Source organism: Netta rufina (assembly GCF_964035555.1).
Source record: "Netta rufina genome assembly, chromosome: 6".
NCBI classification, from domain to species: Eukaryota; Metazoa; Chordata; class Aves; order Anseriformes; family Anatidae; genus Netta; species Netta rufina.
Window position 1 is genome coordinate 23,852,560 of NC_140129.1, and position 26,399 is coordinate 23,878,958.

At 67.6% G+C, this 26,399-nt stretch overlaps 3 protein-coding genes across 6 annotated transcripts; 2 read left to right on the forward strand and 1 right to left on the reverse strand.

Moving 5' to 3' along the window:
• Positions 1-2,980: 2,980 nt before the first annotated feature.
• On the forward strand, positions 2,981-6,646 carry LOC311211135 (gap junction gamma-1 protein-like). Of its 4 annotated transcripts, none has more exons than XM_084289678.1 (3): positions 2,981-3,112; positions 4,308-5,512; positions 5,611-6,646. In XM_084289678.1, the coding sequence occupies exons 2-3, from the start codon at positions 4,333-4,335 to the stop codon at positions 5,616-5,618; spliced, it is 1,188 nt and encodes a 395-aa protein (XP_084145804.1). In that variant the 5' UTR covers positions 2,981-3,112; positions 4,308-4,332; the 3' UTR covers positions 5,619-6,646. The 4 variants fall into 4 exon arrangements, with proteins under 4 accessions (XP_084145804.1, XP_084145805.1, XP_084145806.1 ...); XM_084289679.1 differs by lacking the exon at positions 2,981-3,112 and adding an exon at positions 3,193-3,400; XM_084289680.1 differs by lacking the exon at positions 2,981-3,112 and adding an exon at positions 3,604-4,080.
• Positions 6,647-7,435: 789 nt separating this feature from the next.
• INHA (inhibin subunit alpha) lies at positions 7,436-9,499 on the reverse strand. The gene is made up of 2 exons (XM_084289002.1): positions 9,169-9,499; positions 7,436-8,596 (listed from the first exon to the last, which is right to left on the reverse strand). Exons 1-2 carry the CDS (start codon positions 9,425-9,427, stop codon positions 7,863-7,865), a joined length of 993 nt encoding a protein of 330 aa, XP_084145128.1. The 5' UTR covers positions 9,428-9,499; the 3' UTR covers positions 7,436-7,862.
• Positions 9,500-10,254: 755 nt separating this feature from the next.
• OBSL1 (obscurin like cytoskeletal adaptor 1) lies at positions 10,255-25,237 on the forward strand. The gene is made up of 27 exons (XM_084289488.1): positions 10,255-10,369; positions 11,287-12,357; positions 12,930-13,199; positions 13,301-13,561; positions 13,795-14,100; positions 14,229-14,501; positions 14,594-14,869; positions 15,036-15,308; positions 17,538-17,810; positions 18,042-18,317; positions 18,410-18,670; positions 18,884-19,159; positions 19,252-19,527; positions 19,741-20,016; positions 20,200-20,481; positions 21,215-21,490; positions 21,576-21,851; positions 21,928-22,194; positions 22,283-22,552; positions 22,640-22,906; positions 23,121-23,387; positions 23,605-23,717; positions 23,836-23,989; positions 24,068-24,229; positions 24,366-24,470; positions 24,595-24,861; positions 25,071-25,237. The coding sequence occupies exons 2-27, from the start codon at positions 11,325-11,327 to the stop codon at positions 25,076-25,078; spliced, it is 7,044 nt and encodes a 2,347-aa protein (XP_084145614.1). The 5' UTR covers positions 10,255-10,369; positions 11,287-11,324; the 3' UTR covers positions 25,079-25,237.
• Positions 25,238-26,399: the final 1,162 nt, after the last annotated feature.

Consider the following 26,399-nt stretch of genomic DNA (forward strand, 5'->3'; position numbering starts at 1 on the left):
CTAGGCTTTCTCCTGTCACTTCGGGAAGCAGTTAAATTGCTGAGGGCTCACAGTGGCCGATGTTTTTATCTAGCCTTCTATAGACGGGGTTGACAAGATCTATACTGTCTTGAGGCAGATGTCACAACACATTCCGTTGTGTCCCCGCTTCCTAAATGGGCATATGGCTGCTGCTCTCCGTTCCTTTGGAGTGATCTCAGGCTGGGAAGCAGTGAGCTCAGTGAAAGCACTGCCAGCACCTAGCGCTTTGTCTGGGGCAAGGAGTCTCAGAGCTGAGCCAGTAAAGACCAGTAAGATTCTTCTGCCTTCGTCTTGCCATTTAAGGAGCTGGTGTAAGCGCACACTTCCCCTTCCATAATTGCATTTTTCAAAAAGGGCAAGAGTGAAAATTGGAGTTACTGGACCAGCTTGTTGACATCTCCTCTGTACCAGCTGATCTGACACAGCTCACCCCCAGCTTGCTTTTTCCATCCTTGGAGCTGCACCTGGGCACGTGTTGAGGGGCCTGACAAAGTGTGCATTGCCAGAACCAAAGCTTTCAGCTGTTTGCCTGCCCGTAGCTCTTCTCAAGCTGTTTCTTTGTTTTACCATGGAAGTAACTGCTCCTATTTGCTCCTGCTCTTTGCCTTGTCTCTGCAAGGCTGTAACTAGTGGTGGGATAACTGCTCTCACTACACCCACGGGGTGTGTGCAGGGGCTTGCCCCACGTCCTCCTGCGCTCCGGCTTTGTGTGAGAAGAGGGGCTGTGCCGGTGAGCCAAGGTTTGCAAAAGGTGTGACATCTGGTGAACCAGTTGCAGACATCTGCTGCTTGTCACAGCTCTGAGCACACAGTCCCTCGTCTTAGACACCAGTTTTCTTCCCACCCTCCCTATCTCCTTTTCTGTGTGTACTTGGCTTCAGTACTCAGCCGCTAGCACTGCCTGAATCTCTACTTTTCCCCACCTGGAGCAGGCTGCTCCGGAGGGCTGCCAAGGACCATGGGTGGCCTCTGTTCCTTGCTGCCGGACTCCAGGGCTCTGTGGAAACAGGCTGCAGGGAGCCACGAGGCTCAGGCTATAGGCTGGATATTGCTGCTAGCCTGGAGCTACCACCCTGCTTCCCTGGGGTTAAAACTGGTCCTGCCTTACCTTGATAAGGATGATGCCTCAGCCGTGGGTCTGAGTCTTTAGGCACTTAGAGACTCACAGAATTACTTCCTGCTCTCTGCCCTCTAAAGCAGCTGTGCCATGAGCATACGTATCCTGTGGGTTGCCTGTCAGCTCCTCATGCTCTATCTATCTCAAGTAGCCTTGTTCCTTATCAAGCTGCGTGACAGGAGGGACTGGCTGTTTGCTTCCAGCAGGCCCTCCCTGCCAGCCTCAGCTCCAGCCCCTGCAGGACAGGGAGATGTGACAGCAAAAGGCACGCGTGCCCCGCTGCTGGCAGGCCCCTTCCCATGGGGCTGCTCTACAGCTTGTAGGGCAGGGGGGCAGCAGCAAGCATAAATCCAGGAGCTGGACTCGATCATCCCTGTGGGTCCCCTACAGCTCGGGATGTTCTGGGATTGTGAGCTTGGCGTGAGTGCCGCGGGGTGCCGGCAGTGCCCAGAACCAGGGAGGAGAGCCTGGCAGGTGAGCACGGTGCCATATACCCGCTGTTGTGCTTCATAATAAAGCCAGAAGAAAGGGAAGGAGACGTATTTCGAATGGTCTCAGCCTTCCCTCAGCACCAGCTTGTGGCGTGGAGGCTGTTCATTGCCCTTTGTGCCTCTCTGATGGAGCGTGCCTCCGCCCCTTATCAAAAGGCTACTAAAGGGGTTGTGGGGCTGTCCCGTATCAGGACAAACAATCCCTAATGGAGCTGTCTGCTCCCTGTCCCAGTGCCAGTGCTGTCTAATCTGGGAAGAGCGTATTTGCCGCTGGGACAGGATGCGTGCAGCACGGTGCCAAGCAGGCGGAGCTGGCTCGCCCCGCGCCACCGCCAGACAGGCGGGCTCCTCTCCCACCTGCAGCAAACACAGGGGCAGCTGCCCCACCAGCAGGAGCAGAGGCTGTCACAGCAGGGCCGAGACGGGGAAACGAGGCTGCTGGTGATGCTGGGCACCCCGAGGCATGGCCTGGTGGTGGCCAAGTCCCAGAGGGTGCCTCCACCTGGCTGAGCACCCAGCACGGTGTTGTTTCCATGAGCCTTGGGGCTTCTCGCAGCAGCAGGCGCTGTCCCCATGGCCGGAGCTCTCCTTATCCCTGTGCTCACAGCCTCCTCTGCGCTCCCCCCCAGCCGCTATCACCCCAATGGCTCTGCAGGCCGTGCACTTGCTCCAAAGGCAGGCTTTGCCCTGCAGATGTGGTGGCTTGGGGCTGATCCTGGTTTTGTGGTCGGTGACTGAGCTCCTGCTTCCTCGTGAGCCGGACCCCGCTCTCACACATCCTTCCTGCCCGAGGGGGGCCCGGCCCTGTCAGCCTCAGCTGATGTGGGGAGGGATGCGGTGGGCAGCGCCCTTCACCCGCTGCCTTCCTGGGCTCTTGTGGTTTTGCCCTCTGCCCTGGGGGAATGGGCGATGCCTCTGGCTCTGTTGCCACAAGCACACAACGAGGCTAAGGCCTGGTGACACCGCCGCAGGGAGAGGGCTGTGAAGCCGATGGCTGTGGAGGCAGGCACGGTGATCCCTGGCATGAGGCAGGGCTGGTGCTGGCCTTGGGGCATCCCCAGCCCGCCCTGGCAGCCAGCAGCTCCCTGTGGTGCAGTGACCGCGGCTTTGGGAGCCTCATCAGCAGGTGCCTGTGGCACCAACGAGGCCACAACCATGGGGGCAGGCGCTGCCTGCGGGTCCCTCTCAACCTGCGGTGTTTCCCCACATCCCTGGATTGTGTTTTCCCCCTTCTCCCCGTGCCTGGGGCTGTGCTGCCGTGGCTCTTGCTGACTTAGGGCACGGAAGTGACAAGGCCACTGTTACTCAGCGGGCCCAAAATAACCCTAAAAGCGTGCTCCAGCAGGGAGAAGTGCCCTTTCACAACCTCACGCAGCCTCCCCGGCTTGCACAAGGAGCGGGGCTGCTCTGCCCGGGACGCGGGGATCCCCAGCCTGACAAAAACCTCGGGGGGACAATTTGGGCAGGGGAGACCAAGCACGAGGTGCGGGGCGCGTGGGGTGCCCCAAAGCGGGGAGGTGGCTGGGGGGGGGGGGGGGAGGAAAGCACCCCGCAACCTCTGGAGAGCCGGGGGTCCCCGGGCACGCCGTGCCCCGTGGCAGAGCCCCCGTGCAGCCTGCCCGCAGCCCTCCGGCTCCCCACGGGCAGGGCCGGCGGGGGGGGGCCCGGAGCGGCGGCGGGCGGGCGGGCGCGGGGCGGGGCGGCCCCGGGCCCCTTTGTTCGGCGGGAGGCGGCAGCGCCGCCGCTTTGTGCGCGCTCGGCCCGCGGCGCCGTGAGTGGGGCGGCGGGGGGCTGGGGGGCCAGGGGGCAGCGAGAGGGGGCGAGGGGCGAGGGGCGAGGGGCGAGGGCTTGGGCTGGGGGCGCCGTGGGGAGGGCGCCGCGCGCGGCCACGCAGCCCCCCGGCTGTGGCGGAGGGCGGGGAGCAGAACAATGGAGGCAGCGGGCTGCTGCGGGGAGAGGGGCTGGCCGGGGCTGGGGACACGTCCCCTCTGCTGCCCCTCTGCTGCTGCCCCTCTGCTGCTGCCCCTCTGCTGCCCCTCTGCTGCTGCCCCCCTGCTGCTGCCCCCCTGCTGCTGCCCCCAGCCGCCCCGCCACCTGCCTCCCTTGCATCAGCCCAGCGCGCTGCTATGGGGCGGCGGGTGCCTCCTCTCACGCCTTTGGCTTGCCTTCCTCCAGATTTCCTCCCCGATCCCCGCTGCCAGTGGCTTCTCTGGGACTTTTTGCAATTCCCCGGGCGCCCCGTGCTGCCCTGTGCCATCGCCCTCCTTCCCCGCGCTCTGCGTCCCTCGCCCTGCCCGTGCCACAGGGTGCGGCACGCCCGGGGACCTGCCCCGGAGCAGGTGGCAAGCAGGATGGGGTGGGGGCAGCTGCCCCTCGCCCGCCTCCTGGCCAGGCTCCCTCATTTACCCTGGCCGTGCTGACTCTTCCCCCAGATGTGTCCTGTAAGGGCCGGTGAGCGTCCTGTCCTGGCTTTTCCCCTACTCCCCTGGCTGGCGGCAGCACGGGGAGGAGGCGCTGGGCGCTGCCGGGTGCTCCCCGCTCAGCGCCGCCCGGATGCTGCTGGTGGGCAGGGGAAGGGGAAGGGGTGTCGGCGCCACGGTGAAGGACGCCGGTTCGGGAGGGCTGGATGAGGTGCGCTGTGGTTTGTTCCGTGCCTTATTGCCTGCTCTTTCCTGCAGGGTTTGAGCCAACTGCCTGGTCAGGATGAGCTGGAGCTTCCTGACGCGGCTCCTGGAGGAGATCAACAACCACTCGACCTTCGTGGGCAAGATCTGGCTCAGCGTCCTCATCGTCTTCCGGATCGTGCTGACGGCCGTGGGGGGCGAGTCCATCTACTACGACGAGCAGAGCAAGTTTGTCTGCAACACGCAGCAGCCCGGCTGCGAGAACGTGTGCTACGACGCCTTCGCCCCGCTCTCCCACGTTCGCTTCTGGATCTTCCAGATCATCATGGTGGCCACCCCCTCGGTGCTCTACCTGGGCTTCGCCATGCACCGCATCGCCCGCATGCCTGAGTCCTCGCGGCGCCGGGCGCCGGTGGCCCCGCGGGGACGCATGCCGGTGGTGCGGCGGGGGGCCGGGCGGGACTACGAGGAGGCAGAGGACGATAACGAAGAGGACCCCATGATCTTCGAGGAGATCGAGGTGGAGAAGGAGAAGAGCACGGAGGGCGGGGAGAAGCACGACGGCCGGCGTCGCATCAAGCAGGACGGGCTGATGCGCGCCTACGTGCTGCACCTGCTGTGCCGCTCGCTGCTGGAGATGGCGTTCCTCTTCGGGCAGTACCTGCTGTACCGCTTCGAGGTGAGCCCGTCCTATGTCTGCAGCCGCAGCCCCTGCCCGCACACCGTCGACTGCTTCGTCTCCCGCCCCACCGAGAAGACCATCTTCCTGCTCATCATGTACGCGGTCAGCGGGCTCTGCCTCTTCCTCAACCTCTGCGAGCTCCTGCACCTCGGCGTGGGGCGCATCCGCGACGCGCTCGGCCAGACTGCCGGCCCCCCGCACCCGCCCGGCGGCAGCCCCACGCCGCAGTACGCCAAAAAAGCCCCCAGCGCGCCCCCCACCTACCACTCGCTGAAGAAGGAGACGCTGAAGTCCCCCCTGCCCGACGGCAAGCTGGACTACAGGGAGAACCTGGCCAACTCGGCGGCGGAGCACTTCGCCCTGGCCGGCGCTCCCCCCGAGCACGAGCTGGAGCGGCTGCGCAAGCACCTGCGCATGGCACAGGAGCACCTGGAGATGGCTTTCCGCCTCCAGCCGCCCCCGCAGCCCCCCAGCCCCTCTCGCAGCAGCAGCCCCGAGGCCAACGGCATCGCCGCCGAGCAGAACCGCCTCAACCTGGCCCACGAGAAGGGCGGCAGCGTCTGCGAGAGGACCACGGGTGAGCCGGAGGGGACGGGACGGGACGGGACGGGATGGAGCTGCGGGGCGGCAGGGCACCCCCAGGCACGGCTGCTAACCCTCCTCTTGTTCCTGCAGGGCTGTGAGCGCGGAGGACGGCGGGATCGGACGGTTGGATGCGGCTGCTGGATCGGGACAGTGACGTGTGTCTGTCCCGTGGGGCTAGGGCATCCCTGTCCCAGCAGGCAGCTATGGGGACTGGGGCTCGGGGAACCTTCCTTCACTGTTCTTAATTTTTTTAACAAAGGGAATATCTTATTTTTGTACATTTTTATAAACTCAGCAGCGTGCACCCTGGCATTTTTATACTCCCTTAGCGAAACCCACTCTAGGCCTGCACCTCCCCTCCCCGTCTCCCATTTCTCCCCCTTTTCCCTTTCCCGCGCCCCATCTCCCACGTGTGCCTCCCCTGTGCCCCCTGTGCTCGCCGTCATCTGCTGCTGAGCAGTGCAGGCCACGGCAGCAGCACTGATCCCTGCGGCGTGGGGGCTGCACCCGGGGTCCGGCTGGCCGGGCCACCCCACGGGGCAGGGCACGGGGCTGGAAGCAGAGGTGGCAGTGGGAACGTTCCCTGATGGAAGGGACACGTCCTGGTGGCACCACTACTGGAAGGTGTGGTGGGGACACAAATGTCCCTCTCTGCCTCCTCCTTGCCTTTCCCCTTCCCAGCTGCTCTTCCCAGGGGGTGAGGAAGTTTTTAGGTGCAGGGGTTTCCCTCTGGGGGAGCCCACGCTGTCCCCGCAGGGGCAGAGCCGTGGGACACCCTCACACATCGGTACGTACGAGTGGCTGGGGCTGTCCTGCCGGGAATGTGTGTGCAGAGGGCAGGGGCCGGCCTTCCCGTCTCCTTCGCTTCCCTGCCAGCAGCTCTTTGGACCAAAGCCGATCCCCTCCTGCTGTGGGGCTGGGGGCCCTCTGTGGGGCTGGATCCCCGTCCCACGGCGGGGCTGTGCAGTGCCCGAGCCGGGGGCGGCAGGGAGCCAGTTGGGCATTTCTGATCATCTCAGCACGGTCATTTTGTAGCGTCGTTTTGTACTTGGATGATTGTGACTTTTTTTTTTTTTTTTTTTTTAATATCTATATTCAGTAAAGGCTGGAGACGTTTTGTACTGAACTTCTGCATCCGGTCCTCTGGGAGGAAGGGGTGGGAAGGGGATCCTACGCAGCTGGGCTGGGGCGGGCCGGCTGATGCCGCCGAGGGGAGGGAAGGGGCGCAGGGGGCCGTGGTGGGTCCCGGCCGGCCCCGCTTGGCCTGGGCTGACTCAGTCGCTCCAGCTGTGCGGGGGCGGCTTCGGCTGGGGCAGCCTGTGCTGGCGTGGCCTGCGGGATTGCTCCAGCAGCCCGTGCTGCACAGCTGGGGCAGGGGGTTCCTCGCGCACCCCGCTCTGCCGCAGCCGGAGCGGGAGGGATCCTGCCCCACGGCTGGGTAAACCCCGGGTTCCCACCAGCCACCCTGAGCCCTGTTTTTGGCCAGCTCACCCTGTTCCCTCCCTGGGACAGCGGGTTGGAGCCGGACCCCTCTCAGCAGACCATTCCCTGCTGCTGTGTGCTGGATGCCTGCAGCTCGCCTGTCCCCTCCAGCCTAAAGCCTCCGGGCAGTTTGCATCCCGCAGTGTAACCACACACTGCCATTTCTTGTGGAAGCTGGCATTTTGAGGCCGTTTTTGTAAAAACAGGTTTATTCACTCATCCCACTGATCTCACAGACAGGCTGTGCCGCTGGCAGCGGGCTGGCTCGCAGCACTGTGTGCCGCTGGCCTTGCGACCTGTGCGAGCCCCTGGCACACCCATCCCATCCCATCCCATCCCATCCCATCCCATCCCATCCCATCCCATCCCATCCCATCCCATCCCATCCCATCCCATCCCATCCCATCCCATCCCATCCCATCCTATCCCTGTGGCTGTGCTCTGCTGCAGCAGCAGGGACACACTCCTGCAGCCTCAGTCTTTTATTTTGGGGTGGGGACAGAAACAAGGCTGCCTCTGTGGGGCACGCATTGTGCCGGCAGCTCTGCAGAAGGCGCTGTCAGCCCTGAGCCCTGTGCCCCGGCTTGCTGCGGGCTGGGCACAGCCCCGGGGCAGGGCTGGCAGCACCAACACACCCAGGGCAGCCTGGAGCCACGAAACCCTGGCTGGTGCAGGTGAGGGTGGCACCACCGAAACCTCCCCTGAAACCTCCCCTCCGGCTCCTTCTCATCCCTCCCCCGGGCCGTGCAGCTCCCAAGCAAGTGACTCCTCCATCCCCTGGGATGGGATCATCATCTGGGGCTGGGGCAGGGCTGCGGGGGCCCTGGGGGCAGGGGGAGCCCCGTGTGGGGTGCCGGGCACTAGACGCAGGTGCAGTCCTGGGCCAGGATGTTGGGCACGGTCTCGTACTTGAAGGAGTAGCCGCCGTCGGAGGTGGTGCGGACGCGCAGCGAGCGCATGGTGCCGGGCAGCGCGGCGCAGCAGAGCTGCACACCCAGCCGGTGGCTCAGCCCGTGGCCCTCGGCGCAGCTCCCGTGGCAGTAGTGGAAAACGAAGCTGCTGGGGTGCACGATCCACTTGTCCCAGCCCAGCTCCTCGAAGGAGATGTTGAGGGACGCCCGGCGGCAGTTGGTGTGGGCGGCCACGTCCTCGGACGGGCGCTGCAGCAGGCTGAGGGCGGCCGGGGACCAGGGCACGGCAGAGCGGCGAGCTCTTTGGCCGCCCTTGGCACGCGTGGTGGCCACCAGGAAGGGCATCTTGTCCCCATCGGCCAGGCAGGGGCAGCCGGGGCAGCGCACCAGGAGCACAAAGAGCGGCTGCACCAGGTGGGGCAGCGCGGCGGGGGCGAAGTCAAACACCGTCCAGTGCTCGGGCGTCTGGGACACCGTGGCTGCCACCGGCACCCGGCCCCGCGGGGAGAGGGTCAGCACGGCGGGGGCAGAGTGGTTGGGGGCAGCCGAGGGGCCGGTGTAAAACCAGAGCTGGGCGGAGGTCACCGTGCGGCTCAGGGCGTGCGCTGAGGGCTGGAAGAGGTAGGTGAAGATCCCTTCTTCCTCCAACAGCTTGTCCGGCTGCATGGGCTCGCACGGCACGTCTGTGGGGAGAGAAAACAGCTCAGGGCGCCGTGCCTGGAGCAGGGGATGGGGCGTGGAGGGATCCGGGGGTGTTGCGGGGGGTGCCCTGCTGCTGGCACCGTGCAGCTGGCACCTAGTGCCACCCAGCAGCCCCGCTGCAGCCCCAGCCCTGCGGCGTGGCTCTGCCTGGCTCTGCTCAGCCCTGCCGTGCTGCCAGCCTCATGGCTGTGGCACCCTGCAGCCCATAGCCTAGGGGCAGGGGGATTCAGCCCCCCGGAGCAGCTGGGGCTGTGCACTACAGGCATGGGGTTGGCTGAGCTGCAGAGGGAGGTCTCCAAGCCCCCGAGGAGCCCCCTGTGCCATCGGATACTGTTAACATGTCCCCATCCCACAGCACCCTGTCCTACACCCCAACCCTGCCCCCTCTGCCAGTGTCCTGCCCCATCCCTGGGCACCTTGCTCCATCCTTCAGCATCTTGCCCCATCCCTTAGCATCCCACCCCATCTCCCTACATCCTGCCCCATTCCCAAGCGTCCCACCCCATGCCGCAGCGCAGCACGCCTCCACCCTCTCCATCCCAGCAGGGCTCACCTGTGGAAGGGAAGAGGATCACCTGCGACGTGTCCTCCGGCTCCTTGGGCTGCACCTCGGCGTTCTCCAGCACGTCCCTGCGGTGCAGCCTCCTCGCCTCCTTCTGGGGCTCCTCCTGCAGGACGGGGGGGCTCAGGTGCTCCAGCACCCGCGCCCGCACCTTGGCCAGGACGAGCTGCCTCTCGGCGCCGGCCCCGCTGCAGCTGGCCAGGGCGGCGGGGGGCAGCACGGCGGGCAGCAGGTGCAGGAGGAGCAGCATGGCCGGGGGGCTCGGGGGGCTCTGCCGTGGGGCGCTGCCTGCCAGCACAGCCCATCTGCCCGCCGCGCTCCGCCCGGGGCAGGGTGGCATTGAGACGTATCTGACACTGACGCAAACGTCTGCTCGCCCTGAATATTATCTCTGGGCAGCGAGAGCGCTGAGACGTCTGGAATGCGAGGACTGCAAGGACAGTGTGGTCTGGGGGGGGGGGGGGGGGGGCACGGTGCCCGAGCAGGGGGGTGCAGGGGGGATGCTGCTGGGGGGGGCAGGCTGGGAGGGATGGGGTGCCTGCACCAGCCCTGCAGCTCCTGCTGCTGGGTGACCCCGGGCTGGGGGAGATGCAGATTTGTGTTTTTGGGGGGACACAGCAGGAGGCTGAGAGTGCATTTTGGGCAGGGTGATGGTGTGCACAGCCCCGTGAGGCCCCAGCGTGGGGAGGCACACGGGGGAGGCAGGCTGGGCACCCTGCTGCTGCGGGTGGCTCGGACACCCCGAGGTGGCAGGGCGGGGGGCTGTGGCACCACCAGGGCACGGGGACAGCAGGGACGGCCTCGGGTCTGCACCCACACACCCCGGCTGCAGCCTGCCAGCCGTGTGTCCCACACCCTGCACGGCACATCCCGTCCCCACGCCGTGCGTCCCATCCAACACCCTGCCTGCTGCCCCAGGCTGAGCCCGCACCCAGATGGGGGTGCTGCACCCCACAGCCTCCGTGCTGCGGCGCCCTGCTGCCTGCTGCTATACATAGGCCAGCCCTGCCCCGCCGAGGCGCTGAATGGAGCAGGCTCAGCCTTATCAACCCGGCGTGTCATCAGAGGGTATTTTTGGGGACAGCAGCTGCAGGCGTTCGTAACGCTCGCTCCCTGCGTGTTGACGCCGGGCAGCGGAGCTGGGGAAGCGGCAGGAGCAGGGTGCCGGCGGGGGAAGAGGCGTTGGAGCGAGGTGTGTGCGGGGCAGGGGGTGGCGGGGTGACTGGGGAAGGGGTGGCTGAGGGGGGAGAGGAGCCACCGAGCCGTCGGGGCTGCCCGTGTCTGCCTGGGGGGGCTGCCAGGGGGCGGCCTGTGGGTCAGGGGGAGGTGGCAGGGATGTGTCTGCGTGGGTGCACCCACCGGGGTAGGGCTTGGGGCAGAAGCTGGCCCTCGGGGACGGGCTCTGTCCTACCTTCACCTTTGGCCCAGCCAGGGAATATTTGGGTTTCTCTTTGCTCCTGCTCTCCCCGAGGGAGGCACGGAGGCTTCTGCCCGGCTTGGCTGTGGTGCAGACAGAGGCCAAAGTGCATGCTCGCCCCGGGGAGGCACCGAGCACGCTGCCCTGTGCCGGTGGACACGGCTACCTGCAGCGCTGGGGGCAGAGGCAGTGCCCTCTGAAAGCAGGGCCCGTCCCTCCGGCCATCCCCTGTGCCCCCGGGGCTCGAGCAATGGATTTTGTCCAGTCCTGGCCTTGGCCACCCCCGGTGGGGATCCTGCCCGTGGGACCACCTCTTCCCGGGGAGCCCCAGCTCCCCTGCCCCACTGAGCCCGGCAGGAAGCGCCCGGATGCGGCCGGATGCCTCCAGCCCCATGACAGCCCCTTATCAGCACCTGTGCGCTGAGCCAGCCCAGATGCTGCAGGAATGCGGCCCTGCCACCACCCGATACTGCAGGAATGCCCCAGCGGGTGGGGACGGGCTCGTGCTGGGCCAGTCCTTCCTCGGCCGTCCCCATCCCCAGCACCCTGGGGTGCAGCGAGCGGCTGCCTGCGCCCCTCTGGGCAGGGTCCCCTCTCCACCCCTGGGCTCGGTGGCTCTGCTCCAGGCACGATGCTCCACGCCGGTCCCTCTGCCGCAGCCTGAGCCCCCTCCCTGCTCTCTGCGCCCCCAGGCTGATGCTGCCCGCTGCCCTCCTGCCTTGAGCCGGCGATGGAGGGGCTTGGGGGCGCCCCCCGGTTCCTGGCCTACCCGCGCGCCTTCACGGTGCAAAGCGGCGCCGACGCCGTCCTGAGGTGCCAGATCGCGGGTGAGCCCCGCCCGAGCATCCTCTGGGAGAAGGACAAGGCCCCGATCAAGCCCTCGGGACGCTTCCACGTGGAGGCCGAGGGGAACGTGTACAGCCTGCTGGTGTCCCGGGTCACCCCCCAGGACAGCGGCCTCTACGTCTGCAAGGCCAAGAACAGCGTTGGCGAGACCTACGCTGCGGCCACGCTCAAAGTGGAGGCGGGGGAGTTGCAGCAGGAGGAGGATGAGGAGGAGGAGGAAGGCTGCCCGGGCAGCCAGGCACCCACCTTCCTGGTCGGGCCCTCATCGCTGCGGGTGTGCCGGGGGGAGGACGTGACCTTCTCCTGCCGGGTGTCCGGGCAGCCCCGCCCGCTGCTGGAGTGGGAGAAGGACGGGCACAAGCTCGGCGACCTCTTCGAGAGCAGCCACTTCGCAGTGGGGCAGGCGCCGGAGGACTGGCACTTCCTCAAGCTGTTCGGTGCCCGGCCCCCGGACGCGGGGGTCTACGTGTGCCGGGCGCGCAGCGGCTCCCGGGAGGCCCTGGCTGCAGCCGTGCTCCTGGTGGAGCCGCGGGCGACGGATGGGACCCCCGGGGGCTCCCCCTCCAACGGCCCCCAGCTGCTGGCCGAGCCGCAGCCGCGGCGGCACCGGCACGCGGGGTCCGACACCTGGGCGCCGGTGCCCAACGGGGTGCCAGGGGCCAAGGCATTCGCCGTGAGCGCAGGGAAGCACGCCAAGTTTCGCTGCTACGTCACCGGCAAGCCCAAGCCGGAGATCATCTGGCAGAAGGACGGCAAGGCCCTGGCCCCGAGCCGCCGGCACCTCATCTACGAGGACCGGGAGGGCTACTTCATCCTGAAGGTGCTGTACTGCAAGCCCCAGGACCAGGGGCTGTACGTCTGCACCGCCTCCAACACGGCCGGGCAGACCCTCAGCGCCGTGCAGCTCCAGGTGAAGGGTAGGTGCGCGCCCCGGGATGGGTTTGTGGGGTCAGGGTTTGCTGGGCAGGCGTCTGTGCGTGCCAGGGCCCCTGGGGAGCACGCAGCACCGTGGAGTCCCTCCCAGATGGGGCTGTGGGACCACGGCTGTGGGACCATCCCTGCCCCGCACCTCCCTTGTGCCCAGCACTGCCCCACTCCCCGCACCGTGCTGGGTGCCCGCTCCTGCAGCCCCAACAACTCGCTGCCGAGGTGCCGGTGGTGGCATCCTTTTGTTTCCCCAGTCCATGCTGTGCTTCAGCACGGGGAGGCTTTGCTTCCTGAGGCTCCGGGTGCTCCCCATACCAAATTCCTCCTCCCCAGCTGCTGCGACCCAAAATAGCTGTCGGGAGCAGGGGTCTGCCGTCTGCCACCCCCACGGCTGTGCTCCTGACACGGGAGGAATGCGGGGGCCCTGCACACGTGGGAGCTCACACTCGGCGAGCAGGACGTGGGCACAGCCTCCCGGGGGTGGGCAGGCTGGTGGCGGTGGTGCCTGGTGCCCAGGGAGGTGGTCAGGAGGGTGCTCAGCGCCTGTCTCTCCCGGCGGCAGAGCACCGGGTGCGGTTCCAGGTGCAGCTGGAGGACGTGGAGGTGTCGGAGCGGGAGGACGCGGTGCTGGAGTGCCACGTGCCGCTGGAGACCATCCCCACCGCCTGGTTCCTGGAGGACCGGGAGCTGCAGCCCAGCCACAAGTACGTGATGGAGGACCACGGCGTGGTGCGGCGCCTGACCATCCGCGACGCCCGCACGGACGACGACGGCATCTACCTCTGCCAGATGAAGGACAAGGGGCGCAGCATCGCAGAGGTCTCCGTCCGAGGTGACTGTTTTCCACCACCTCCTCCTCAGTCCCAGCCCTGCTCCTTGCTCTCCAGCCAGCCCAGCCCGGTCCCCAGCATCCTCACACATCTCTTCTCCTAGGGGTGATTGTGAAGAGGCTGCCGCGGAAGCTGGACGTGATGGAGGGGGAGAACGCGGCTTTCTGCGTGGAGACGCGGGAGGCGGTGGAGGGGATCTGCTGGAGCCACAACGGGCTGCAGCTGCACGAGACGCCCCGCATCGTGCTGAAGAGCTTCGGCAGGACGCACCTCCTGGTGCTGGTGCACGTCACCCGCGAGGACGCCGGCGTCATCTCCTTCGCCATCGGGGAGTCACAGACGTCCTCCCAGCTCCGCGTCAAGTGTAAGGGCCAGGCTGCATGGAACAGCCCCGCACCCTCCATGCACCAGGGGCTGACATGGGGGAGAGGTGGGATGGCTGTGGTGGCACTTTGGGGACAAGGTTTTGAGCATGGCTCCAGACTCGTTGGCAGGCTGCAGAGCCCCATCAGCGCCCCTGTGCTGCACTGGAGCACACCCCAGTGAAAAAGGCTGCCTGGGAGCCCCCCTGCAGCCAACGCAGGCCGTGTGTTGCAGGTGTGAAGCGCGACCCCCCCAGCGCGCCGGTGGCGGCCCAGATGAGCACGGAGCAGAGCAACGCGGCCCTGCTGACGTGGTGCCCCGCGCCCGACGTGCACCACCACCCGCCCAGCACCTATGTCCTGGAGCGCCGGGAGGTGGCGGGCGGCGAGTGGGTGCAGTGCCTCACCACCGAGCTGGCCGGCCGGGTGCAGGTGCTGGGCGACAGCGTGCCCCGCGAGGCCGACTACTGCTTCCGCGTCTGCGCCGTCAACAAGCATGGCCGCAGCGGCCCCGTGGAGTTCCCCGGATCCGTGCATCTCGGTGAGGGTGCAGAGCCCCTTGGGGACCCTTTTGGGGCTGTGGGGTGCCCCGCGTCCCGCAGCGTGGGAGCTGTGTGTGGGTGATGGCTGCTGGCAGGCTGCCGGAGCTGAGCTCCTGCTGTGCTGCAGCCCCCGCGGCTCGCCTGGAGAGGGGCTTGCAGGACGCGTGGGTGCGGGACGGCGAGGACGCACGCTTCTCCCTGGAGCTGTCGGCCTCGGTGCAGGGCGCCTGGTTCCTGAATGGCGTGAGGCTGGGGGAGGAGGAGGGTGGCCGGTACGGCGTGCAGCACTGCAGGATGGAGCACTCGCTGCTGATCCGGGGAGCACAGCTGGCCGAGAGCGGTGCCACAGTCACCTTCGTGGCCGGCGGTGTGCGGGACTCGGCCACGCTGCACGTGCAAGGTGAGCGGGCACTCGCCCTGGGGTCCTGTGAGTGAAAGAGCAGCAGGTGGGGAGCTGCCCCTAATGTTTTTATCCTCTGCACTGGCTCCCAGCCCCGCCAGCCCGCATTGCCCCGGTACCTGAAGCCCAGCGGCTCCGGGAGCTGCCGGCAGGGCTGCCGGTGCTGCTGGAGTGCGAGGTGTCCCCGGAGGGAGCCCCCGTCCGCTGGCTGAAGGACGGCGAGGCCGTGCCTCTGGACGGTGTTATCGCCATGCAGCAGGAGGGCTGCGTGCGGAGGCTGCTCATCCGCTCGGCCACCCCTGCAGACGCCGGCACCTACACCTGCGACACCGGGGACGACGCCGTGAGCTTCGTGGTGACCGTGACGGGTGAGCTGGGCACCGCGGGCATGAGCTTGGGTGTGACTTCATGTGTCCTGCCCCTCTCCTTATCCCCCGGGGTCCTGGTGGCAGGGCTGGGAGCTGCCACCACAGCAGCACTTGGCACATGTGGCACACTTTGAGTGCCCACACTGAGCCCCCTGTCCCCGGGCAGAGGCGCCGGTGAGGATCGTCAGCTCCAATGAGGGTTTCCCCCACGCCTACACGGCCGGGCAGCGCGTGGAGCTGTGGTGCCAGCTGTCCCGTGCCGAGGCCCCAGTGTGCTGGTACAAGGACGGGGAGGAGGTGGAGGAGGGTGAGAGCCTGGTGCTGGAGCGCGAGGGGCCACGGTGCCGGCTGGTGCTGCCCTGCGCCCGGCCGCAGGACGCGGGAGAGTTCGTCTGCGACGCGGGCGGCGACTCCGTCTTCTACACCATCACCGTGGCAGGTGGGTGCGTGGGGACACATCCCGGGGTGGTGCATGGCCAGAACCAAAAGGGAAAGATGTTGGTGGCATGTCAGAGATGCTCCTGGTGCATGCTCAGCAGCACACCCGTTGGGCAGGGGGCTCTGTGGCAGCTTTGGTGTGTAAAACCACCAGGACTGGCAGCAAACCGGGCAGCTTGCTCGGTCACCCTGCAGCCCTGCGGGCTGGCACCCAGCATCCCCGCGCTGGGGTGTTTGCTGCCCGGTAAACAAAACCTCCCTCAAGGGCCTAAAAATAGTGTGTAGGAGCACCGGCACCTGGCGTGGGGTGACTTGCAGCTGGAGGCTGAGCTGACGGACAGCATTAATTGCTGACCTAAAAATTAGTGGTTGCTTGGATACTGGCGATCCGGCCGGGTCTGCTGCCTGCACGCGGGGCCGGCACCACTCAGCGGCTCCCCCGGCCACAGGGGGGGTGCTGGCACGGGTGGGTGGCGGCTCAGATGGCAAAAGATAATGAAACCCGAAAAGGAGTGAAAGGCTTCCTGTTGCTGGCCCCAAAACACACAATCCCGCAGACGCAGGAAGGGCACGGGGGCAGAGGGAAAGCCTGGTGGCAGGGCAGTCTGAGGGCAGCGATAAAAGTGCTCCGCAACAGCAGGAGGTGGCTGTGGGGGGAAGTTCATGGCAGGGGATGGAGGTGCACGGTGTGACGGGTGATAGGAGAGGCTGGGAGAAACAGCAAAATGGTAGCTGCTGGGAGGGGGAAGAAGGAAGGGATTTTAGCGTGATGGAGACAAAATCACCCACGGAACGGACAGGCAGTGGCTGGAGTGCTTGGGATGCAGGAGGCACCGTCTGTCCTGCAGCATTTTGGTGCACGGGGAGTTCAGCTCCTGTAACGCCAGGGAGGGGAAGCACCAGCTGCTGCAGCTCGGCCTTTCAGCCCGGCAGCTTGGCATGCCTCAGGCTCAAAGGGTCTTAGGGAGCCCGGCTCGGTTAGCTCGGGGCTGGGTCACCGGGTAACGGGTACCGGTGTCAGTGGGGCGCGAGGGGTGCCGCAGCCTGGGGCTGTGCCCGCTCTGGCACGGGGGCAGGTTTGGCTGGGGGCAGTGGTGCTGCTGCTGCGGCACGCTTGGACTCCCCCAGGCATCCCAGCTATCCCCCGGGCTGCTGCAGCGCACGAGCCCAGCTGCCCACAGCCCCACCAGCTCTGGGTTTTCTGGTGGCTGCCGGGCACTGGGGGTCCCTGGGACCATCGGTGTGGCTGGGGCATTGCCCCCTCCTCCTTCACATAGGGCTTCCTGCACGTGGAGCCCTCCAGGAGGTGGCTGTGGGTGGACTTGCACCGTGGCTGTGCTTCCTCAGCTTCAGAGGTTTTTGTTTGTGGGCCCCATTTCCACCTCTGGTCCCCGTGCTGGAGCTCTCAGCCCGTCTCACTCCGCCTGGCCCCGCTGTGGGCTCGCTGCCCGCTTCCCAAGGGATTAACACCGCCCGCTGCTCTGAGAGGGCTCTGGGGGCATGGGGAAATAGCGGGCCCAAGCAGGAGGTCGGGGGGTTTCAGGTTCAATGTCCCCAGCGACGTGATGGCTTTTAGCAGCCCCTCTGGGCAGGGAGCCGCGGGGCGTTTGATCGGGGCACGGGGCGGATGTGGGCTCGGCGTGGTGCAGGTCGGCCCCTGCGAGCTGGCCGCCTGCCACTGCTGCCCTGCGGTGCGCTGCCGAGTGCCGGCACCGAGCCCTGACGGGGCCAAAAACCCCTCAGATGGTGGCAGATAGGACATCCAGCACGGGGCCGGGACAAGGGCAGGTCGCTGTGCTGGGTGCTTTAGTGCCAGCCGTGCCCCGTGCCGCCTGCGGCTGTGCTGAGCGCCCGTGGCACTGCCCTGGCCAAATACAGCCCGCTGCAATTGGGGACGTGGTGGTGGGAGCACCTGTGGCCACACAGGGGCCGCATCCTGACCTCCTGAAGGCTTCTCAGCAGGGTGTCCTGGGTGAGCAGGAGGGATGGGGATTGGCACCACGCAGGGATTTACAGCCAGGCTGGGAGCTGGGGTGCCAGAGGGGTGAGAGCAGAGGGAGCCCCGGGGCAGGGCAGCACAACGCTTGTGCCATGCAGAACATGGATCAGGTGGTGGCTTCCAGCTTTAAAAGCAGTGAGCAGGCGAAGCCATTGCCCCACGCAGGGGTTGCATTGCCCCACCGTCAGCTCGGGTTGATCGCCCCGTGCTGAGCCCCCTGTCCCCGGGCAGAGGCACCGGTGAGGATCGTCAGCTCCAACGAGGGTTTCCCCCACGCCTACACGGCCGGGCAGCGCGTGGAGCTGTGGTGCCAGCTGTCCCGTGCCGAGGCCCCGGTGTGCTGGTACAAGGACGGGGAGGAGGTGGAGGAGGGCGAGAGCCTGGTGCTGGAGCGCGAGGGGCCACGGTGCCGGCTGGTGCTGCCCTGCGCCCGGCCGCAGGACGCGGGAGAGTTCGTCTGCGACGCGGGCGGCGACTCCGTCTTCTACACCATCACCGTGGCAGGTGGGTGCGCGGCACAGGGGCACCCTGCCCTTCTCCTCCTGCCCTTGCTTCCCCCTTTATTGTCTGCACTGTCTCCCTGCTGTCCCACTGCGGGATGCAGCAGCTGCAGCTCCTCGGCAGGGCTGGCTGCTCCATCTCCTGCTGGAGCAACCCAGAGCCCCCACAGCCCACCCTGTTTGTGGGCCAGGCATGGGGACTCAGCCCCAGCCCTGATCCTCTTGGTTCCCCCAGCCCCACCAGCCCGCATCGCCCCGGTGCCCGAAGCCCAGCGGCTCCAGGAGGTGCCGGCAGGGCTGCCGGTGCTGCTGGGGTGCGAGGTGTCCCCGGAGGGAGCCCCCGTGCGCTGGCTGAAGGACGGCGAGGCCGTGGAGCCCTCTGAGACCGTGGCCATCCAGTCGGAGGGATGCCTGAGGAGGCTGCACATCCCCACCGCCGCGCTGTCGGACTCAGGGACGTACACCTGCGATGCTGGGGACGATGCCACCAGCTTCAGGGTGACTGTGATTGGTGAGCTTCCGGGGGCGACATGGGGCATGGGGCTCACGCACTGCCTTGTCACCGCACTGAGCCCCCTGTCCCCGGGCAGAGGCGCCGGTGAGGATCGTCAGCTCCAACGAGGGGGGCCCCCCACGCCTACACGGCCGGGCAGCGCGTGGAGCTGTGGTGCCAGCTGTCCCGTGCTGAGGTCCCAGTGTGCTGGTACAAGGACGGGCAGGAGGTGGAGGAGGGCGAGAGCCTGGTGCTGGGGCGCGAGGGGCCACGGTGCCGGCTGGTGCTGCCCTGCGCCCAGCTGCAGGACACAGGAGAGTTCATCTGTGAAGCTGGGGACACCTCTGTGTCCTACCACGTTGTGGTGGCAGGTTGGTGGCACAGCTGGGAAGGCACAGGGGAGGGGAAGCTGGGCTGTGATGTGCGCCCTTTGCTCCTGGCCTGCAGTGGCTCTGTCCCCGTGTGCTGGGCGGAGAGGCTGTGACCAGCACCTGCACAGCCCCTGGATGGGGACACAGGTGAGGGTAAGCAGTGGGTGTAGCAGCATGGCGAGCAGCTCTCACCCTTCCACCCTGCCCCTCCAGAGCCACGAGTCAGGATCCTGCACCCCGCGCAGCGCTCGCTGGAGCTGGCAGTGCAGGCGCCGGGGCGCGTGGAGCTGCGGTGCGAGCTGTCCGTGCCCGACGCCCCCGTGCGCTGGTTCAAGGACGGGCTGGAGGTGGACGAGTCCCACAACCTGCGGCTGCTGGCGGAGGGCGCCCGGCGCTGCCTCCTCATCCCCAGGAGCAGCGCAGAGGACACGGGCGAGTACATCTGTGAGAGCAAGGACGAGGCTGTCTCCTTCGACGTCAAGGTGTCAGGTCAGCGGGGAGCAGGGAGCAGGGAGCCCTTCCCAGCCCGGCTGAGGCTGACCGGCTCCTGCCTGGAGCTGTGGGTGCCGCCGTGCTTGCAGAGCCCCCGGTGATGATCCTGCAGCCGCGGAGACCTCCCCCCGTTGTGAAGGCCTCCCCGGGGGACACGGTGAGGCTGGCCTGCGAGCTGTCCCGCGCGGACGCGCCCGTGCGCTGGGCCAAGGAGGGCGTCAGGCTGGAGGCTGGGGGCAGCCTGGTGCTGGAGGAGGAGGGCGCCCAGCGGCGCCTGCTCATCCCCGCTGCTCGAGCCGAGCACTCCGGCAGATACGTGTGTGATGCTGGCGATGACACGGTCACCTTCACCGTCCAAGTGTCTGGTGAGCGAGGGGCTGGGGCGTGGGTGCTGGGCGTGTGGACATGGGGTGCCATGCACCCATGGATTTGGGGGGCTGTGGTGGTGGGTGGTGGGGTCCTCCCCTCAGCACCCTGGCCATAGGCAGCCCCCTGGCACAGCTCCCCATGAGCCAGGCCTCGCACGAGGGGCTCCCGGCCGTGGTTAATGGTAGCTGTGGTGCTGAGCGGTGCCGCAGCTCCCCCCGTCAGGATTCTGGAGAGGGACGCGCTGCTGACCCGCCGGCACTGCCGGGCCATGGAGGACCTGGCGCTGGAGGTGCTCCTCTCGCACGCCCACGGGGAGGTGAAGTGGTACAAGGACGGGGAGAAGCTGCAGGACACGGGGCACGTGCGGCTGGAGGAGGACGGGGCGCGCCGCTCGCTCGTCATCCTGGGTGCCACGGGTGGGGATGCGGGGGAGTACCTCTGCGACACCCGTGACGACAGCATCACCTTCTGCGTCTCTGTGGAAGGTGAGGGGGAGCTCCCTCGCGGGACGGCACCACCCACGGCTGCAGTGGGTCCTCCCAAGGGTGCACTGGGTGCTGGCAGAGGCTGAATGCTCAGGATGAGGCGCAGGGAGCCTTCCTCTGCCCCCACCCCGCAACGTCACCCTGCAGCCGGAGCTCCCGGTGTCACACCGCGTCTCTCTCCAGCCCCAGAGCCGCCGGTGACCATCGTGGGGAACACGGGCGCCACGGAGCACCGCTGCCTGGTGGCCGGGGAGGACCTGGTGCTGGCCTGCGAGCTGTCCCGGCCCGATGCCGCCGTGCGCTGGCTGCGGGACGGCCGGGAGGTGCAGCTGGGGGAGCGGGTGCAGGCGGTGTCCCGCGGGGCGCTGCGGGAGCTCACGGTGCGGGCGGCACAGCCCGGGGACTCGGGGTGCTACGTCTGCGACGCTGCCAGCGACCGCATGGTGACGAGCGTGGAGGTGGCAGGTGAGAGGGCGGGTGTCCCTCGCTCCCCGGGTGCTCCCGAGGTTAACCCAGTGCCGGAGAGGGGAGGGGACAGCTCTGTGACCTGCTGCTGGTGGCAGGGGACAGGGTAGCAGCACCAGGGGACGGGGGGAGCCCTGTCCCCAAGTCCTGCTGGAGCTGTCGGCGAGGAAGGGGCATGTCAGGGCCGTCAGACGCATACCTCCTGGCTCCCCAGGCAGGGGCTGGTTAAATTTATCCTTGGCCGGCTCCCAGGCGCCTCTCCTCCTGCTCTGGCTGCCAAGGGCTGAGCTCAGCCCCAGACTTTATCAGCTGGGGATAGCGGGCCGTGCGGGTGGGAGGGGGGTGGCGCAGGCAGGTATCCCCCATCCCAGCAAGGCGCTTGGGCTGGGGAGGGGGTGGAAATTAATGGCCCCGACCCAGCAGCTGGGCTGCCTGTGCAGGGGGGGATGCAGGAGCAGGCTCTGTCAGCATTCCTGCCTGGGGCCCTGTTGCTGGGGGGAGCTTAGCCACCAGACATGGCCAGCCTGCCCCACAGACACCCCCAGTCAGCCCCGCTGTGACCCACAGCAACCCCCAGTGTCTCAGGCACCCCACAGCTGCTGGCACTGTCACCCCACTGCCCCTGCTCTGTGGTGACGTGCTGTGGCACCACAGCAGTCCCCACCATCGGCAGCACCGCCCTGTCCCTGCGCTGGTCACCCCTGACCCGTGCCACATCCCCTGCTCTCCACAGCACAGCCCGTGCGCATCCTGAACAAGGAGGAGGCGCGGAGCCCGCTGGAGGTGCTGGAGGGGGACAGCGTCACGCTGGTGGCCCGGCTGTCCCCGGAGACGGCGGTGGCACAGTGGCAGAAGGACGGGCAGACGCTGCGCTCGGGCGGGCGGCTGCTGGTGTGCAGCGAGGGCCCCGCACGCAGCCTCACCATCAAGCAAGTGGAGCTGGGCGACGCCGGCGTCTTCCTCTGCGATGCCGGCGACGACGAGGTGAACTTCACGCTGCACGTCAAGGGTAAGCCTGCAAAGATGTCCCCTGAGGGGGCAGGAATGATGTTCCTCGTCCCAACACCAAGCTGAGCCCCTGCTCCCTGTCACAGAGGCGCCCGTGCTGTTCGTGAACAAGCAGGAGGAGCGGGAGAAGCTGCTGGTGCTGGAGGGCGGCAGCGCCGTGCTCTCCGCCGTGGTGTCCAAGGAGCGAGCCGATGTCACCTGGCTGGGTCCCCAGCAGCACGTGGTGGCCGGCGAGCGCTGCCAGCTGCGGCAGGACGGCCGCGTGCACAGCCTGGTCCTCTGCAACGTGGCCAAGGAGGATGCCGGCGTCTACACCTGCCTGTCCCCTAACGACCAGATGCAGTTCGACGTCAGTGTCAGGGGTGAGCATCGCTGGGGGGGACGCGCCACGGTGCAGGGTGGGGACCCTCCTGCTGATGCATGGGCTCGGCTGTGCAGAGCTGCAGGTGAAGTTCCTGCGCGGCCTCTCGGACGTGCGCGCGCGGCAGGGCGAGACGGTGGTGCTGTGGTGCGAGCTGTGCAAGGCCAGGGGCGACGTGGTGTGGCTGAAGGACGGGCGGCCGCTGGCGCCCGACACCCGCCGGGAGGTCAGGGTGCAGGGGCGAGAGCGCTCGCTGGTGCTGAGCCGCGTGGGGCCCGAGGACGCCGGCGAGTACTGCTGTGAGTCCAATGATGACCGGACGCTGGCCACGCTGACGGTGCAGGGTGAGCATCAGCCCCCTGCACAGGGACCCCCAAAACTCCAGCACCCGCCCTGTGCCGGGGGGCACCCGCCCTGACGCCCCCGCTGCAGTGCCCAGGGTGGTGGAGATCATCGCGGAGCTGCACAGCCTGACGGTGCTGGAGGGGGACGACGCCACCTTCAAGTGCATGGTGTCCCCCGAGGACGTGGCCGTGGCGTGGCAGCTGAACGGGCAGCCCGTGGTGCCCAGTGAGCGGCTGCTGGTGGCCAGGAGCGGGCTGTGCCACAGCCTCACCATCCGGCGCTGCCAGCCGGCCGACGCAGCCACCGTGACGGCCAATGCCGAGGGGCTGCTGAGCACGGCCCGGCTGAGCGTGCAAGGTGAGCGTGAAGGGGATGAAGGGACGGACCCGCACGGGCAGCCCCGGGGCCGTACGCTGACCCCGTGCCCGCACCTTGTCCCTGCAGAGGCGCAGGTGCTGTTCGTGCGGAAGCTGCGGGACGTGGTGGCGGAGGAGGAGCAGGACGCGTGCCTGGAGGTGGAGGTGAGCCACGAGGCGGCCGAGGTGCAGTGGCTGAAGCAGGGCGTCCTCCTCCAGCCCAGCGGCAAGCACCAGCTGCAGGAGTCGGGGCGCCGGCGCACCCTCACCATCCGCAGCGTCAGCCCCTCCGACCGCGGCACCTACCGCTGCGAGAGCCTGCACGACCGCACGCAGGCCAAGCTCAGCGTGGAGCGTGAGTGCCGCCGGGCCCCGCGGGGACGGGGACGGGGATGGGGGCACCTCCTGCTGCAGGGATGCTGCAGGGAAGGGCTGTGCTCAGACAGGGAGGTGGGCAGAGGGATGGGCAGAGGGAAGGCAGCTGGACGTGGGGCTTGCTCCAGCAAGGTCTGGGAGATGGAGGATCAGGGGCATGGGTGAGCACCGCTCATCAGCGTGGTCCCTCGCAGCCCGGAAGGTGTCGATCCGGAGGCCGCTGGCAGACGTGGAGACCTTCGAGAAGGAGACAGCCACCTTCCTCCTGGAGCTGTCCCACACTGGCGTGCCTGGTGTGTGGGCACGGGGCGGCGTGCGGGTGAAGCCCAGCAGCACGTGCCGGATCAGTGCCACGGGCTGCACGCACAGCCTGACGCTGGAGGGGCTCACGCTGCAGGACTCGGGCACCATCACCTTCACCACCGACACCCTGCGCTGCAGCGCCCGCCTGATCGTGAGGGGTACGGCACTGGGGGACACGGGGACACAGCACTGCCTGTCCTCCAGCTGGGGAGGTGGCAGCGCTCAGCAGGGCCACTCCGGGCACGTGGGGAGCTTGCCCATAGCGGTGCCTGGAAGCCCTACGATGAGATCCCCAGGCACCGCTCCACATCCCTGCACCCCAAAGCCAAAACCTTTCTCCCCTGGAGCACTCCACCCTGTGTCCTCTCCCCTCAGAGCCTCCCATCACCATGCTGAAGCTCCCGCGGGATCAGGGGGTCCCGGAGTCGGGGGTCGCCACCTTCGAGTGCGAGCTGTCTCGCCCCACCGCCGAGGTGAAGTGGCTCAAGGTGAGGGCCCACAACCACCCTGTCCAGGCTGACAGCAGCACCCTCATCCCCCAGCCGGGGCTGTGGGCAGGGCGGGGGGGACACACAGCCCTCCTGACACTCCTTGACCCCTTGACAGGACGGCAGGGAGCTGCGGCCGGGGCCCCACTGCCGCATCTACTCGGTGGGTCGGCGCCGCCTCCTGCAGCTCAGCTGCTGTGAGCTGCCCGACGCTGGGGTCTACACCTGCGATGCGGGCGACTGCCAGGCCTCCGCCACACTGCACGTCCACGGTACGGCCCCTGGGCACCCTCTCTCCTCCAAGGTGCTGGCTGCCCGCCCGGTCCCAGCACCCTGCCCCTGTCCCACAGAGCACCAGGTGCGTGTGGTGCAGGAGCTGCAGGATGCCCGGCTGCGGGAGGGTGACAACGCCGTCTTCACGTGCGAGGTGTCCCATGGGGATGTGGCAGGCGAGTGGTTCCGCGACGGGGAGAAGATCAAGGTGTCCAGCACGGTGAAGATACGACAAGAAGGTGCCGCATGCACCCCGCACTGGGCAGCCTGCGTGCCCCGTTTTGGGGCTGGGAGAGCTCCGCTTGGTGTGGATTGTAGGGCCGGGCAGGGTCCCAGCACCCTGCTTACTGCGGTGCCCATCTCCACCTCCCACAGGGCCCCGGCACTTCTTGCTGCTCTGCGCTGTGCGCCCTGAGGACGCGGGACGCATCCGTTTTATGGCCAGGACGGCCGCCTCGGAGGCCAGCCTGCAGGTGGAAGGTAGCGTGTGCGGGGTGGCCGGGCTCCAGCGCCGTGGTGGTGACATGGTCGGCCCGTGGGGTCCCCATGCTGATGTCCCTGCCCCGTGGGGTCCCCGTGCTGATGTCCCTGCCCTGCACGCCAGCGCTGCCCATCAGGATTGTGAAGCCGCTGCGGGACAAGACGGTGCTGGCGCGGCACAAGGCGACGCTGGAGTGCACCGTGTCGCACGCCCGGGGCCGCGTGCGCTGGCTGCGCGGGGACACCGAGATCTTCGCCGGGGACAAGTACGAGATCTGCAACCTGGACTGCTACCGCACGCTCATCATCCACCGCGTGGGCCCCGAGGACGAGGACTCGTACACCTGCGACGCCTTCGATGACCGCTCCACCGCACGGCTCCTCGTGGAGGGTGAGCGGGGAGGGGGCCCCACGGGGACGGGGTCACACTGGGAGCCCCCAGCGGTGACCCCGCAGCCTCCCTGGCTCCTGCGCCCACCCCTGGCACCCTGCCCTCACCCACCGTCGCTTGGAGGGGCTGATGCCTGGGGTGGTGCCTTGTTGGGACACCCCGTGTGTGCCCACTACCCCCATGGATGCTGACTGGCTGTGTGCCCGCAGGGAGCTAGGAGCCGGGATGCAGCGCGGGGGCTGCGTGCAGATGGACGGACAGATGGCAGTGCTGGGAGATGGGGTCGCATTTCCCCCGGGACACACAGACACAGGGAGACCATCTCCATCCTGCTCCGGCCCCATGGCTCTGCATTAAACAGCCTTTTTTTTCCTGACGTGGCTTCTTCCTCCCCAGCGCTGGGTCCCAGCCCAGCACGGCCAGGTAGCAGGTCCCCACGGGGCACAGACCTCGGGGTCCCTCTCCCCCCTGCCGCCGGCGCAGCCCCCACCGTGGCACGCCGGCTCCGAAAGGCTCTTTACTGTGCGGCCGTGGCCTCAGCAGCGTTTGGCACATTTACAAAAGAGGCTGGGAAGGGGGACGGCGGCGCGGCGCTGCAGACACGGCGTGGCAGAAACATGCAGCTCCTGGGGCAGCAGCCGGGGATGAGACGGCACCCCGGGGTGGGGGGGGCACCCTGCTCTGGTCCCACTGCCGTCCTGCCTGTGGGGAAGTCCTGGCTCACTCCGTAATAAATTAATACAAATCACAGCAAGAGAAGTATGTACAAGGCGGGAGCCTCTGTCCGCAGCAGCGCTCTGGGCAGGGGCTCCTGCCCTGCCCCGCAGAGTTGCTGCCCCCAGGCCCCCCCCAGCCACTACAAAATCCAGTCGCCAGCAGCACCGCGATGGCCTCTGGTGCTGTGGGGGTCCCTGAGGCAGCCCGGCCTCACCCAAAAGCTGCATCCCTCGTCCTGTCTCCCACCAAAACCTTTGAGGGAGATGTACGTGGTGCCCCACCAGTGCAGCTCATGCCAGATGGGTGCTGCCTGCTCCCCAGTGCCTCCACCCCACGGCACCATCCCCACGGGGACCGCTGGGCCCGGGCAGCTGCTGCCCAAGGACTGCCCTGGTCCAGCCCAGGAAAAGCGAGGAGGGGGCAGGCAAAGCTGCTCTGGGGGCAAGGAGGGTGGCTAGGGCAGGGGGGCCCTAAGGAGGCAGGTTTTGGGGAGCGCTGCCCGGGGGCTGCTCTTGGGGCTGGGGTGGGATGGGGCGCACATGCTCGGGGGTCACTCGGGGCGAGGGCTCGGAGAGGCGCTCTCTGAGACAGAGACGCGGGGCACAGGCACTTGGGGAGTTGCTGTGGGGGCACGACGGGGAGGGAACAGGCACGGGGAGCTGCTCTGGGGGACGGGGGGCTCGAGTATGGGGAGGGAGGTGTGGGGGTGCAGGACGAGCCTGGGCCATGGAGAAAGGCGCAGCAGAGCCGCTCGCACCGCGCCCCACGAGTCCGCGGGTGCTCGTGTCCCCAGTCCTTGGGCTCAGTCCCTGCCCAAGGGT